At 43.8% G+C, this 16376-nt stretch overlaps 2 protein-coding genes across 2 annotated transcripts; one reads left to right on the top strand and one right to left on the bottom strand.

Moving 5' to 3' along the window:
• Positions 1 to 2416: 2416 nt before the first annotated feature.
• LOC117258295 (tubulin alpha-1A chain) lies at positions 2417 to 5466 on the bottom strand. The gene is made up of 4 exons (XM_033629057.2): positions 5327 to 5466; positions 4119 to 4341; positions 3871 to 4019; positions 2417 to 3757 (listed from the first exon to the last, which is right to left on the bottom strand). The coding sequence occupies exons 1-4, from the start codon at positions 5327 to 5329 to the stop codon at positions 2777 to 2779; spliced, it is 1356 nt and encodes a 451-aa protein (XP_033484948.2). The 5' UTR covers positions 5330 to 5466; the 3' UTR covers positions 2417 to 2776.
• Positions 5467 to 12625: 7159 nt separating this feature from the next.
• Positions 12626 to 15570, top strand: tuba1c (tubulin, alpha 1c). Its single transcript, XM_033629056.2, has 4 exons — positions 12626 to 12766; positions 13880 to 14102; positions 14198 to 14346; positions 14460 to 15570. The coding sequence occupies exons 1-4, from the start codon at positions 12764 to 12766 to the stop codon at positions 15438 to 15440; spliced, it is 1356 nt and encodes a 451-aa protein (XP_033484947.2). The 5' UTR covers positions 12626 to 12763; the 3' UTR covers positions 15441 to 15570.
• Positions 15571 to 16376: the final 806 nt, after the last annotated feature.

The raw sequence follows: 16376 nt of genomic DNA, 5'->3' as shown, positions 1-16376 counted from the left end.
TACAGGATTAATATTACAATTAGGGCTGTCAAAATAATGTGAGGCCACGTCAAGCCACACTCAACCACACGTTGAGACACAAACTGAGTAAGTCTGTCTGTGACTGTGACCTTGCGAATTGGATTGCAATGGACTGCAGACCAGTTTCAGTGGTAGAGGAAAGGGGGACAGTCGTGTCCAAAATCCAGCAGCTCTACTACGACACACCTGCCAAAATTCTTTGAACTGTGTATCTAAAAATACTTTCACAGCAAAAGTTTATGTATGCAGTTAATTTAAATGAATTAATCACAGAGCATGTAATTAGATTTTTTTAATTACCATACTATTTCTATTATCTTTAAATACTTAAATTATTTTATTAACAACATTATTTTTTAAACCAAGCACAACATTTACACTTCAGTTCATATCAGTTATGTTAATAGGAACCACGCTGTCTAATTATCAGTGACTGATCATGGTAGGAAATATCACAGGCATTTGGGGGAGCGGGACAAATACTGACAAAGCAGCATTCTGAGCAAGTTATTAATATCTTACAGAAACATTGTGTGAAATGGTCCACTTCACCCCACTCCCTCATCTCTCTCTAAACACACTGACTCACAGCTTGGAGAGCATCGTGGCGCTCGTCTCTGTCTTCACTGTCTTCAGGCTGACGGTTATGCGACCGTGTTGCATACAGTCTGCAGCTTGTGGGTTAACGCATGTTTTGAGCATCCCATGAGTCTTTCTATGTTTTATATCCACTTCTGATGCTATTAAATATGACGGCTCATTTGGCGTTCACTTTCTGCAGAAGCACCTTCACTTCAGAACTATTCAAGTTTTTTTGATGTTTGGAGTCTGGTGCTCAAACTCTTTAGACGTTTGGTTAGACATGCTTGTCTTAATTTTATCAACTACTTCTTTTACCTCAACTTCTGTCAATCAGCACCCCCTTTCAACTTACGAGGACAATGGGATTCATTATTATGAGAACACAGATGCAAACAATTCCAAGGATAGGTCATGGATCTAACGTAGACTTTTATTAGGACCTTCTCTTAAGGACAAATTTTAAAAAAAAAATTGGGAAGATATTGGTGAAGGAGGCCCATTGTTTATAGAAAGCACCTTGCTATTGTGTTTGAATCTTTTTTTCTTTCTTTTTTTGTTAATGCTGTGAGCAGCACAACCAAAAGTTTTAATTTATCTCTAGTTGCTAGTTTAGCTCCAAACTGGTGATTAATGGACAAACAATTCTTTTGGAGTCCATGTATGAACAATTTGAATCAACTGTTTCATGTTTAACTAGTGCCTTTTTGCACCTTTTTAATATTCCTCTCCCTCAATAAATGTTACTCCAACCACGTCTGTTGTTGTAATCATTAAATAAAAGCAGGATGTATCTGACTATTTAAACTTGTTTTTTCCTAATTAACGCTCCATCACCACAGTGTAATCCCTATCAGGGTTTTGTGCTGGATCATGTAGACTCATCAACCTGCTTGTACAAATAAAATGTCAGATTTTCAAATGAAAAAAATGATGGTTTAAATATGGGCCAATCCACAATGCCAAGGATCAGCATGCCAGGGGCCCCGCCACCCCCGCCTGCCGCCTGGCACACAATGCTCCTGACCCTGATTTCTGTCCCTGTGGGTGGTCGGCCCAGGATCAGGATCAGGATCCTCCTGGGCAGGAGGTGTTTTGGGCACATCCCACTGGTAGGAGGCCCCAGGGCAGACCCAGAACATGCTGGAGATATTGCATATCTCATCTGGCCTGGGATCATCTTGGGGTCCCCCAAGAGGAGCTGGAAAGCTAGATGGACGTCTGGGGTGCTTTGCTTGGCCTGCTGCCCCCGTGACCCGTCCCCAGATAAGCAGACGAAACTGGATGGATAGATGGTTTTTTTTACTACAGTCAGAGTGCCTCGGATGCATTTGTGGACTGCCTGCCCGTGCCATGGACATTAATTCAACATGCTAGAGGGGTATTTTGAGCATATTTGAACGCATACAGCATATATTATTTAATGTACAATCACTGTCTTGTAGGGGAAGATCCCTCGGACTCTCCAAAATAAGTTCGGGCCTTGAATTTCCTCAGTTCGTAGAAAATGGCCCCTGGACTCCCGACATTTTACAATAGTGGCCCCTGGACAAAGCAAGTTGAATATCCCTGGTTTTTCTCACAGACTAATGAGTTTGAATACACACTAATGACAGAAAAAGGAAACACTAAGAGGAACATTTTTGTCTCCATACAGGTCAGATGCTGATATGTAATGCTTTTGGTTGTGTATTACTACAGTTTCCTTATCTTATCACATCAAATTGACTTAAATCCAGACTAAGGGTTATTTTTTATTCTTAAACCAAAAGAAAGAAAGAAAGAAAGAAAAAGAAAGAGACATCAGACAACTTCATATGTCACAGGAATTTTATTTGTAACAGAGCCAAACTGACATTTTTGGTTCATTTAGTCAGAATATCCAAACTTTATAGAGAAACGTTTCTTTTTGGAATGCCATTAATTTTAAGCAATTGCTTCCCGTTTAGTGTTTTATGTCCCTTTAAATACTCCTCTTCCTAACCCTTGGAAGGGTCATCTCCAACCTTAAAACCTGCTCATGTCCTCTCTGGCCTTTCCTGTTTTATTAACTTAAAATCCAAATTGACATTTTCAGGAGTTTTATTCTGAATAGACAAACATTTCTTTATGGAATGTGTTTAAGGACAGTTGGAATCAATTGTTTCATATTTATCTAGTGCCTTATTGTCCCTTTTTAATATTCCTCTCCCTCCTCCTCTCCCTCACCCTCGATGGAGTCGACTCCAACCTCCTCATAATCCTTCTCCAGAGCTGCCATGTCCTCTCTGGCCTCAGAGAACTCTCCCTCCTCCATACCCTCACCCACATACCAGTGAACAAAGGCACGCTTAGCGTACATCAGATCAAACTTGTGGTCCAGCCGAGCCCAGGCCTCTGCAATAGCAGTGGTGTTGCTCAGCATGCACACAGCCCTCTGGACCTTGGCCAGGTCTCCACCAGGAACTACAGTGGGTGGCTGGTAGTTGATGCCCACCTTGAAACCAGTGGGGCACCAGTCCACAAACTGGATGGTGCGCTTGGTTTTAATGGTGGCAATGGCAGCATTGACATCTTTGGGCACCACATCACCACGATACAAAAGGCAACAAGCCATGTATTTGCCGTGGCGAGGGTCACATTTCACCATCTGATTGGCAGGCTCGAAGCAGGCGTTGGTGATTTCTGATACTGAGAGCTGCTCATGGTAAGCCTTCTCAGCAGAGATGACAGGGGCATAGGTGGCCAGAGGGAAGTGGATACGGGGATATGGCACCAAGTTGGTCTGGAACTCTGTCAGATCAACATTGAGGGCGCCATCAAAACGAAGGGATGCAGTGATGGAGGACACAATCTGACCAATTAGCCTGTTCAGGTTGGTGTAAGTGGGACGCTCGATATCGAGGTTCCTGCGGCAGATATCGTAGATGGCCTCGTTATCTACCATGAAGGCACAGTCAGAGTGCTCCAGGGTGGTGTGGGTGGTCAGGATGGAGTTGTAGGGCTCCACCACAGCGGTGGACACCTGGGGAGCTGGGTAGATGGAGAACTCCAGCTTGGACTTCTTGCCGTAGTCCACGGACAGACGCTCCATCAGCAGGGAGGTGAAACCAGAGCCGGTGCCACCTCCGAAGCTGTGGAAAACCAGGAAGCCCTGAAGGCCGGTGCACTGGTCAGCCTGAGGACACAGAGGGAGACACACTGATCACATATGAAATACAGTTATGTCATTTAATTTCATGTTTTAGAGCAGAATGAGGAATGGATCCCTCCTGATATCAAGTTACCCACCAGTTTGCGGATCCTGTCCAGCACCAGGTCGATGATCTCTTTGCCGATGGTGTAGTGTCCACGGGCGTAGTTGTTGGCAGCATCCTCCTTGCCAGTGATCAGCTGCTCAGGGTGGAACAGCTGGCGGTAGGTCCCAGTGCGCACCTCATCTGAAGAAACAAAAATATGGAGCCAGTTATTTTACACTGTTCAGATATGTCACTTCAGTTCACCTACATTAATGATCAGCCAGAAGACATGACACTTACCGATGACAGTGGGCTCCAGGTCGACAAAAACAGCTCTGGGGACGTGCTTTCCAGCTCCAGTCTCACTGAAGAAGGTGTTGAAGGAGTCATCTCCTCCGCCGATGGTCTTGTCACTGGGCATCTGTCCGTCCGGCTGGATCCCATGTTCCAGGCAGTAAAGCTCCCAGCAGGCATTGCCAATCTGGACACCAGCCTGACCGACGTGGATGGAGATACACTCACGCTGTGGGGAAGAAAACACCAGAGATAAGTTTATTGTGTGCAGTTATTTAGACACAAGCCAATATTTCAATAAGAAAAGAATGAATTAATTTCACTTTTATGGCCATTAAAATAGATTTATCACCATTAAATCAAGCAGGCTTTTAGATTGAGATTTGCCATCATTCAAAATCAAACTTGAGTGCACATGTTAGAGGAAACTGTTGCTGAAAGTATAAATGTAATCCTTGTTCAGTTTCATTGGGAATTTAATCAGCAGCGGTCTAGCTGTGTCTGGAACGCCGTTGCTATGCGACAAGCCCATCACTCTAGCAACTGATGACGTATGATGGAATTTGAATGTACAAGTAAACCGTTAACCCTGAATAAAGTTCAGTCTGGGAACACTTAATGTAAAATAACAGCCAGTTTACCGTAACAACAGGAGATAAAGATCCCTTTTGATCCGCACCAGCGCCAGTAGCCATCACGGGGGCCACTCAGCAGTGTCCATTACTAACCTAACATGAATTTTTAATGCCTTGCGCCATGCTGACAGTGCACTTAATCCATTTGCCCACAGGACAGGCTGTGTCTGGGTGTGGGACATGTGATGACGAGCCTCCACCCTAACGGACAGTGCTCATACCGGGGCTTTAGGGAGGATAAAACACTGCAGAGAGTCGGCGGTTGGACTGGAGCCTTCATTATTCATTCAGACCACACTGCCATCTGATGAAAACCTCTTTTGTTCAGTCTGCCCGCCACGTAACGTTAGCAAGCTGCTCCCCGCCCAAAGCATCGCCTGAACATCTCCATCATCAAACCTCATTTTATAAATGACTAATTAAAGAATATTCTGCTAAAAAAAAAGTCACTTTAAACCTTTTTAGAAAACCTCAAGCTTGTTCCCAGTTTTCCATTAATGTCACCGTCCTCTCCCGCCCTCCTCACACCCCCAAAACCCCTCAAATATCCCTTAATATCAAAGTTTCAAAAGTTCCTACCATTTTGTTCTGTTGTAGTAGCAATGGAGGGTTGAAGCTCCGAGACAGGGAATCTTACAATTCGACAGTTATGGGGTCGATGTAAGAGATAATGGCGAACATGAGTGATGGATAGTGGTATATATACAAGTGCAGCGCCTGCGCCGGTGCTTGCTGTGCTGCCATTGGTCAACTCCCCCGTCAATCCAACGTTCCGAGGCTGTCCGCGGCTTCCCATTGGCTGAGCGTCTGTCTGGCTTCGCAGACCGCCTCCAAAACCACACCCGGGTCCCATCATTGTGCCGCAAGCATGGCGCCTCTTATTGTGGGGAGGAAAATGCTGCTTCATCTCCAGCATGCTGGTACCACACAGGCCCAGTCTGACAGACAGTAAACAGATAGTCCTCATTTTTAACAAATAAATCCAACATAAAAACAGAATAGATAAGATAAAATATAACTTTATTTATGTATTTATAATAGAATAGAATAGAATAGAATAGAGTAGTATTTTAGGACATTATTGCTTTGATATTTAGGCTTCATACACAATAGAGGTGACTGACACCTGCCCTTACAAAATCAGCCAGGCAGTCAATTCAATTTTATTTAAAGCCCAATATCACAAATCACAATTTGCCTCAGAGGGCTTTACAGCATTCTACATCCCTCTGTCTTTGGACCCTTGCAGCAGATAAGGAAAAACTCCCCCAAAAAACCCTTTAACAGGGAAAAATCAGAACAGATCAACATAATAAATTTACAGTGATCCATATAACAAAATGATACAATAGCTATGATAATACTGATTTTAGAAGTAATATAATAACTATATTTTGGTAGCATATATGTTATAAGTAAATATATGAGAGTATTTTGTATGTGACAGTAATGATCATATGTGTTCAAAAAAGCTATACAAACCTTACACAAAGACTGGGATGCTGGTTTAATGTGTTATTGTGAACCCCATGTCTGAGGACAATATCCAGAAATATGCATCTGCAGTTCATTCAAAATGTCATAATACTTTAAACCATATTTCCAGGTACAAAATAAGTCCAGACAGCCTGTCTGTTTAGTTATATTTTGGTGCATTTTTGCAGACCATGTGTCCTCTCTGGCCTCCTACCTGTTACCTATCATGCACTTTATCAATAATTCCACATGTTATTTATTTATTTCCTTTTTCATTCCCAGTATTCATATTTTATCTTCAGTCTATCACTGATAAAAGAGGTCAGACTGCCCCGTCAGAGATGAGGGACATGTAGGCCAACAGAGACATCCACAGACGCCCAACCCCCAGCCCTCCTCCCAAGATTTAACTGTTGCTAGGAAATGAATAACGGAGTTGCCTGGATACAGCCTGGTATCCACATAGACTGCCTTTATCTGGAAGTCACGTGACCCAGCTTAAATGGCAGCATTAACGGGCTGCAGTGCAGCTGCCTCTGTGGGGGGATGTGAGGCGCCTCAGCCACCTCTTCTGCAAAAAAATATTTCACCCTGATCTTGGGGGGAATACACTTCCTCTTGTCTAGTGGTGCATGTGTCCTCTTCGTCTCATAAAACTGATGACAATTAAAAAAAGAATAAACCCAACAACAACAAAATACTCTAAGATTGGCATGGGGATGCTGGGGTGTGGCCCCTGCAACACAAAGATGCATGGCATTGATGTGGGTCAGCTCTTTTGTTCAGGCAGTTGTTCCCATAAAACCTCACTCTTCCTATAGAGACAGTAATGTAACTGGATGTGCGTAGCAGCTCTGTTTGTGTTAAACATTCACCTTTCAATAAGAAAGACCATAAATTATTCGTCATTGGACCTGAAGAAAAGAAAAGCAAAGTAACAGACAGTTAAGCCGCTTGGTTGCTAACAACAAAGGCAGCTCTATGACAACAGTTGTCCCAGAGGCGGACATGATACCTCTTTGAATGGGAGGCAGCTTAAAATAACCCAGTTTGGGGTGCAAAGTCAAGAGAAACTGATCTCAATTCATGGTGACTGCAGCCACAATCACACAGTTTAGCAAGCAAGATTTAGCCTTTTTGGGTGAATCATTTTGGACACCATCAAATCAATTTTTTCGTTGTAGTTTTGTCCCAGTATATCTGGCTTCCGATGCATTTCAGTCGAAGTCATTTGTGAGACTTTCAGACACTGAGCCAACTGATCAGATTTATTGATTATGAAATAAGGAGTCATTTTATATCTTTAAAAAGAGCTATGCCATCAGTGGTGGAAAGTAAGTAAGCAGGCTACATTTATTTGTTGTAACAATTTTGAGTTACTTGTACTTTGAGTATTTCCTTTTTCTGCAACTTTATACTTCTACAACACAACAGTTCATAGGCATATATCCTGCTTTTACTCAGCTACATTTATTTGATAACTTTAGTGACTTTGCAAATCTGGATTGTAACATCCATCCATTTTCATCCACTTATCCGGGGTCAGGTCGCAGGGGCAGCAGGCCAAGCAAAGCTCCCTGGACTTCCCTTTCCCCAGCAATGACTTCCAGTTCCTCCTGGGGGACCTTGTGGCGTTCCCAGGCCAGATGAGATATGTAGTCCCTCCAGCGTGTTCTGGCTCTTCTTCGGGGCCTAGATGGATCACTACATCGAAAGCTTTGCCTTCCGGTTCTTCACCACAACTGTCCGGTACACTGCAGAGGCCACACCAAACCGCCGATCCATCTCATGCTCCGTTCTAACCTCACTCATGAACAAAACCCCAAGATACTTGAACTCCCTCGCTTGGGGCAGTAACTCTCTCCCAACCCAGAGGGAACAATCCACTGGTTTCAAGCAGAGAAACCATGGCCTCAGATTTGGAGGTGCTGACTCTCATCCCAGAGATGCAATTCTGAGGTTCCCAAACCGGACCCCTTCCTCCCCCCACACTTCTTACAACATATTATCAACTGATAAATGATTATGTATGTTATAGATTAAGCTACCTAGTAGTATATAAAGTGATTAAAAGTACCTCCACCAGCTGCAACCTTAAAGTGACCAGCCAGTGACCATCAGTCATTGCAGACTTTCAAATCTTATATCAAAATGTAGCTGAGTCCTTTGTCTGTTAATCAGAAGTAACACTTTCTTAATATCTCTAACATAGAGCTCTTTTTTATTTTTACTTTTGACACTAAAAAACTGAAATGTTACCCTTACTTAAAAGTAGGTGACAAATATTTTAAGAAAGTAGATGAATGCAGGTGAAGAATACAAACATTTTCATGTCACATTTTTGTTTCGGTGATCTTTAAAGCACCAGTGTGCCGAACAACCCCTGTAGCCAACCAACCAAGACATCAGTGGTCAGTTTAAAACTGTGTGTGTTGCTGTTCATGACTCAGCTTTATTCCTTAATTGCCTCTTTCATCCTTGTTCCTGTTGGTCGATAATGCGCTATTTCCTGTTCCTCTACACATGCTTTCACCATCTCCTTCTCTGTCTGTACTCTGTGTGCCATCATACTGACATGATACAAGACTAGCTGATTAACTGTCACATCTAGATCTATGAATAAATGGTTTAATTGATTGTCTATTAGATGTAGGTGTGTATCTGTGTTTCCATGTTCTAGCATACTGTAGTGTGACTTATGTGTGTGTCTTACTGTGTGCTTTTAAATACATTTTTTACAGGGCTGTAACCACCTGTTTATCACTAGGGGGATCATTGCCAATCAAAACCTTCTGTAATCCAGGGTGCCCAGTAGCTCCACTGGTAGTGCAGGTACCCCATGTACCGAGGCAACCTGGTCTCACTCCAAAGTCATCGAAATACAGAGCATGGGCGTGACTTGTGGCGTCAGACACTGACGAAAAAAGCTGTCCTTTTACGTTGGTATGATACACGGCCGGTTGCCATTATAGTTTAATGGCACCCGGCAATGTCAGGGGGAAACGCAGCAGGACAAGAAGGAAAGTTAAGGCAGCGAAAGTCCAAATAGTGTGGGTGGGAGGGGACTTTCACCCGGGAGAGTGGTGTTTGTGTCCTGTAAGATTCTAAAGCCAAACCTTGTTCTTTTTTCCTAAACCCAACCACGTGCATTTGTTGTTGGAGGAAAATTGTCACAGTGCGTTTATTTTGAAGGAGACTGTATGTAAATGGTAAATTTCCTGTGAAAACAGAAGTGTATTTAGAAAGAAGACAATGCATGTAACAGGCAGAACTTGACATGGCGTCCCAGAACATCAACAGCCAACACACCCAGGGTACCTTGCACGTTGTATCTGGACATGGAAAGTCAATGACCAAATGTCGATATGTGACGGGACGGAGTGAGAATGTGTTGACTAAAAGTTTCATTACTCGTTTCACTCGATGCAACGTGCGCACATTTGCTCCGCAGTTGCTGTGTGCCTATCAAAGTTCTGCATCCTGTTGGTCTATGTCACCATGCAATTCCCCGCCAAAGCACTTGGGGGCACGGTGTTCTTTTATATACCTACCTAGACTTTGATGTCTATGGTCGTTGCTTGTTCATTGTTTGTTTATCTTCTGGCTTTGCTCTAGTCACAGTGAAGATGGTGACCGAGAGAGAAAGACTGTTGCTGGAGCTCGAAATGATTGACATTTAAGAACAAATGATCCTATTACATTTTTCCATCCATTTTTTAATCAAAACTCCAAACACAACCCATCACAGTGGAGACTTTTGAAAATGGTGGTGTTGTGGTATTGCAGCAGGAAGTGAAACCTTGCAAAATGCCGGAAATTATGTAGTTTGAAGGACCAATCACAGCTCTTGCAGTCTGCGTTGGGTCTGCGTTGCCTCGACACGTGGTTACAATTTTTTGGAGGTGCAAAACCCTCTGCGTCGTAGGTATGCAGAAGCATAAACCTTGCTTAAGGCTTTGGCCTTGCTGGAGTGGTTCAGGTTCAATTCCATCCTGCAGCCCCTTTTGCTGCATGTCATCCTCATTTTTAGAAACCATCTAAACTGACAATTTTACAGCATTTTGAAACAAAAATCTTTGATCAGGAGTTCTCAAAATTTTGATGCCTGGGTGCCATCTGAGGGAGCAAGCATGTGAATAAGAGCCGCAGTGGAAAAGTGCTTGCACTATGACTTTTTAATGACATACTCACTCTTAACAAAAACTAAAACAGATGACATTGTTATAACCCACATAACACTCATATTACTTTGTAGTTTTCCACTTTTAATATACTTGAAAACAAGAGAGACAGTACAGTGTTTGACATTGATTGTCCCCATGGTCAAGCAATGACTTCTGCAACACCGCTTGCACAAACCACACACAGAACTGCAATACACCACAATATTAGAGCCAGTAGTAATAGTATTAATGGCATTTTTTTAGGTTTATTATGATAAGGATTACATTTGCTAATGATTGTTTCTGACAGTGGGGCATAGTGGCCTTTCATAGCATAGCAATTATTTTCTTTATATTCTTTTTTATCAATATATTGGGGGACATTTTGAGCACATTCGAATATTGTGGGGGATGTCCCCCCTAATATATATCATAATTACAGCCTGGCATGTTTATAACAAGTACTGTCAACATATGAACTGAAAATCACCACAGAGGGCAGAAGCTGAGAGAAAGTCTGGGAAGTTAAAAAGTCTTTGAATGATCATAAATCACAACATTTTATTCATAGCTAATGTATTTCTTTAAACATGTATATCAGTTTGTGTGGCCACTAACCACATGGACCTTCAGAGCAGTATTCCTGTGAGGTTCTGCCCCTCCCTTGTAACCTCACACCAGTCAAACTAAATATATCAAGATTCAAATCTTTCCGTGTCTTTGCTCATTAATTGAAGTGAGTAAGGATGATCTGAACGTCTTCAGCTAACAGCACCTGCATCAAAACACTCAACGTGAAGCCTCAGCTGTGACAGATGGAAAATATGCTTTGTCACTTTGGTGGGTATCATATTCCCTCTGTGCAGGAGGCAGTGCGGTCAGTTTCACGCCATGAAGGACCACTCCCATCTCTCTAGCATTCCCATCCTCCCTCTCTCCTCTTGGTGTGCAGCTGCTCAGACGCTCCCTGTGTCACAGCTGCTGGGGAGGAGGAGGAGGAGGAGGAGGAGGAGGCGGAGTGGAGAATGTTCTAGAAGTCCTGGCTGAGAGTCATGCCTGCTTCCTGTCCTTCTCTTTCATCCCCTGCAGTTCACATTGAGTACAGCAACAACAAAAAGCCGGTTGTAAATGATACATCCAGTTTCCTGCTGAATAAATGTTGACTCCCACATTATGGCGGACGATCTGACAGAGAGCAAAGTTTTGAATTCATACAGCATTACAGATTTTGATTTGGAAGATGCAGGCTGATTATGTTAGAGGCGTTATGCAAGCTTCTGTTCAAATGGCTGTAATCCTCTGCCGGATCCAAGACAGCTTAAAGAGCAGGGGTTTAATGTTGTAACAACAGGAGTCACAGCGAGAACAAAGACCTCACACACATATTAAGTGCTTCAGTGCAGCCATTCTACCACACAATGTGCAGTTCAGGCAATTTCAGTTCCTCAAACAAGACAGACCCAGAGGAAGCAGACCCCATCGTCAGTCCAGCTGAACACCACACACACACACACACACACACACACACACACAGAGACACAGGCTGACATGCAGCCACGTGATCGGCCCACTGAATGACATCATTGCAGAGAATCTGGGACAAAGAGGGAGGAGAGCTGGAGAGCTGGCATGCCGGGCAGATACCATGGCAGGCCTCAGCATCAACATGGACGCCCGGCTGATTGCAGCTCGAGTGGGATGGAGGCTCCTGCAGCAGAAGCACTCAGCCATTTTGTCTCATTAATTATGTATCAGGTGCAGCGAAAAGAAAAGCCACTGATTTATTTTTTTTTTTTTTACACAGAATTTCCTTACATGCACCAGAACATGACTGGCTTTGTACTGATTGCAGATTGCCACACCTACATGACACATATGCAGCCCTTGCTCATCCCTCTGCATGCATAATAAATGTGCTTTGTTTGAACATGAATGACCTTTAATTCCTGCACATAAAAATATGGATTGCAACAAGGGTTAATGCTAAAAAAAGTGCCATCATATCATTTTTTTTATTCCTAATCACACCAAAAATACAAAACACACCCTGTGAACGATATAAATCTCACTGCGGTGCACTTTAAGAGCAGGTTTCACACTGATTATTCTGTATGCAAAATCCAGAATAGCTCGCTTTAAATATCAATACCAAATGGTGCTTGCATGGGTGGTAGTTAAACCTTTTTTTTTTGGCCACAGTGCACAGAAGCAAATCCCCTTCCGTGCGTGTATAAATCTGGTAGCACCGCCCTCCTATTCAGCAGTTGTTGCATCGACCCCGCTGGGTACAACACGCGACGCAGACCACACCGTTTTTAAAAAACCCTCTTTCTTCACGTTTTCTCCTTCTCCTCTTCCTCTGTGAACCAACGAAAAAATGGTGAGTGCATTTTATCATCACACTGTTTGTCTGAAGCGAGTTTTGTGAGGTGGAGATGAAGGTGAAGCGCACTCAGCGTCTCGGTGGTTACGCGTCGTCAGCGGCTCTCCATCTCGACACGACTTTCTGCGATTTATTAACAATAATGCGACTCGTTTTTAAAAATCTGTGACTCAATTTTAACACATGTTAGGTGATATTTATAGATGAGACTGAGCAGTATCATGTTGGTGTTGGTGCACAGGCTGATCTGCAGCGGGTCATTGTGTAGAGATGAGAACAATGCACTGACTGTCTGCGTCCAGGCGTCAGTAACAGGCACTCAGGTGGATCAATCTGCTTCTATTTATAAAGCTGCAGCATTAATTGGCTGTATGTTTTTATTTTTGTCAAATTTAACGTGTGAACATGGGAAAATTGGACACATAGCAAATGAGCTATACCCTGATTGAAGGCAGGGAGGGGCAGATTGGGTGGGGATGGATGGAGACATTATTGCAGCTATCATTTTTAATTCATAGGAGCACATATATATTTTTGATCCTGCCTTAAATTTAAAAAAAATGAAAGCTTCTGTTTTAAAGATGACATGAAATATAAAGGGTTAATTTTAAATAACAAAACTCAGTTGATTTCATCCTTAATGATAATTTATTCCTGTGATTTAAAATGACACAGCTGAGCAGATCTTTTTGTTCACAAGTCTCCGCTGTGATTTTGCATCCTCAAGGCAGCAGAGCAAGTGGAATATTCCAGGCTGGTGATGGGCAGGGGTATGTTAATTTGCATTTGTGCCTGTGCTGGCAAAAGAGGGAGAGGTGTGGGATAGAAAAAGACAAGGGGACAAAAAGGACTGGAGGAAAGACGAGAGGAGCGTTCTGCCTCAGCGGGGGCTGCTGTCAGGCATTTTTGTCCCCTGCAGATTCTGGTGCAGGGAGGTGCCTCCTCCTGCTGCATTTCCTGTTCATCTCAGATAGGGGGAGCAGCTGAATGTTCCCTACTTTAAGATACATGCAATTACTGTGGTAGATGTCATGTGAAAGACAGCAATGTTAATGAATTAAACATAAATGCATACAGGTAAATAACTGGCCTGTTTTTTCTTCCCCACAGCGTGAGTGTATCTCCATCCACGTCGGTCAGGCTGGTGTCCAGATTGGCAATGCCTGCTGGGAGCTTTACTGCCTGGAACATGGGATCCAGCCGGACGGACAGATGCCCAGCGACAAGACTCTCGGCGGAGGAGACGATTCCTTCAACACCTTCTTCAGTGAGACTGGAGCTGGAAAGCACGTCCCCAGAGCTGTTTTTGTCGACCTGGAGCCCACTGTCATCGGTAAACTCCAATTTATTAGAGATGCCAGAGTTAGCTTTTCATTTTTGTAAAAGCCAAACATTTTAGTATGATTCTGATCGAATTGGTCTCTTCAGATGAGGTGCGCACTGGGACCTACCGCCAGCTCTTCCACCCTGAGCAGCTGATCACTGGCAAGGAAGATGCTGCCAACAACTACGCCCGTGGACACTACACCATCGGCAAAGAGATCATCGACCTGGTGCTGGACAGGATCCGCAAACTGGTGGGTAACTTGATATCAGGAGGGATCCATTCCTCATTCTGCTCTAAAACATGAAATTAAATGACATAACTGTATTTCATATGTGATCAGTGTGTCTCCCTCTGTGTCCTCAGGCTGACCAGTGCACCGGCCTTCAGGGCTTCCTGGTTTTCCACAGCTTCGGAGGTGGCACCGGCTCTGGTTTCACCTCCCTGCTGATGGAGCGTCTGTCCGTGGACTACGGCAAGAAGTCCAAGCTGGAGTTCTCCATCTACCCAGCTCCCCAGGTGTCCACCGCTGTGGTGGAGCCCTACAACTCCATCCTGACCACCCACACCACCCTGGAGCACTCTGACTGTGCCTTCATGGTAGATAACGAGGCCATCTACGATATCTGCCGCAGGAACCTCGATATCGAGCGTCCCACTTACACCAACCTGAACAGGCTGATCAGTCAGATTGTGTCCTCCATCACTGCGTCCCTTCGTTTCGATGGCGCCCTCAATGTTGATCTGACAGAGTTCCAGACCAACTTGGTGCCATATCCCCGTATCCACTTCCCTCTGGCCACCTATGCCCCTGTCATCTCTGCTGAGAAGGCTTACCATGAGCAGCTCTCAGTGGCTGAGATCACTAACGCCTGTTTCGAACCAGCCAATCAGATGGTGAAATGTGACCCTCGCCACGGCAAATACATGGCTTGCTGCCTGCTGTTCCGTGGTGATGTGGTGCCCAAAGATGTCAATGCTGCCATTGCCACCATCAAGACCAAGCGCACCATCCAGTTTGTGGACTGGTGCCCCACTGGTTTCAAGGTGGGCATCAACTACCAGCCACCCACTGTAGTTCCTGGTGGAGACCTGGCCAAGGTCCAGAGGGCTGTGTGCATGCTGAGCAACACCACTGCTATTGCAGAGGCCTGGGCTCGGCTGGACCACAAGTTTGATCTGATGTACGCTAAGCGTGCCTTTGTTCACTGGTATGTGGGTGAGGGTATGGAGGAGGGAGAGTTCTCTGAGGCCAGAGAGGACATGGCAGCTCTGGAGAAGGATTATGAGGAGGTTGGAGTTGACTCCATCGAGGGTGAGGGAGAGGAGGAGGGAGAGGAATATTAAAAAGGGGCAAAAAGGCACTAGATAAATATGAAACAATTGATTGCAATGTGTTCTTGAATGCATTCCAAACAGAAATGTTGTCAATTACCAGTTTGGCTCCGTTCTAAATAAAATTCCTGTGACATGTGAATGTGTTTGTCTTTCATTCATTCAAACTTAATATATAAAAACTTGGAATATCTCATGTAATCAGGTTGTAGACTTTTAACACCAAGCATTTATATTTCTTAAAGTTATGCTGCATTTATACAGTAAAAAGTCCTTCTTCTAAACACTGGATATAAGTATTACAGTTTGTAGTTAAAAAGCTGATGTTGAAGCTGTGGGCCCTCAACCAACTCCCTGATTTATGCAGGAAGCTTGATCAACATACGTTTAGTCTTTGAGAAGTTACATGTTTTCCAAACTGTACCATATTTCCCATGTTTCAGTGACTAATGGGACCAACAATTTTTGAAATTGGTCCAGTATTGAATGAGAGGGCTGCAGCTGGCAGTAGAGAAGCAGGCTGCTATGTAACCACTCAAGGCATTTGTGCACCATCAATTAACATTCACTTAGTGTTTGCTTTTGCCACTGACAAGCTCAGATTGTGATTCTGAGTGTCTGACAGCATTTTGAAAGGATCCCTACAGAGACTGACCTTTTTCTGAAAGACTAAGATCCATTTTTAACCACAACAGTCCTGAAATTGCTATCACCATACACACCAGACTCCAAGCCCTAGTTTCCTATTAGTCACTTTGATGTACCACCTGACCTGGCATCTCTGGAACCTTTAATTAAAGGCAGGTGTGCTGAAGTTAGTGTCTAGGGTGGAAGACGATTTGGGGTTACAGTCTTTAACCACTGTGTTTTTGGTTGATCTTAGTTTTTATGGTTTAAGGAAGTCGTTTAATACCCCATTGATTTGAACTTTGTTTTTGTAAAGGCCTG

Source organism: Epinephelus lanceolatus, chromosome 8 (assembly GCF_041903045.1).
Source record: "Epinephelus lanceolatus isolate andai-2023 chromosome 8, ASM4190304v1, whole genome shotgun sequence".
Classification (NCBI taxonomy): Eukaryota; Metazoa; Chordata; class Actinopteri; order Perciformes; family Serranidae; genus Epinephelus; species Epinephelus lanceolatus.
Note: the sequence above shows the minus strand (reverse complement) of the source record. Positions and strands in the feature narration are given on the sequence as shown.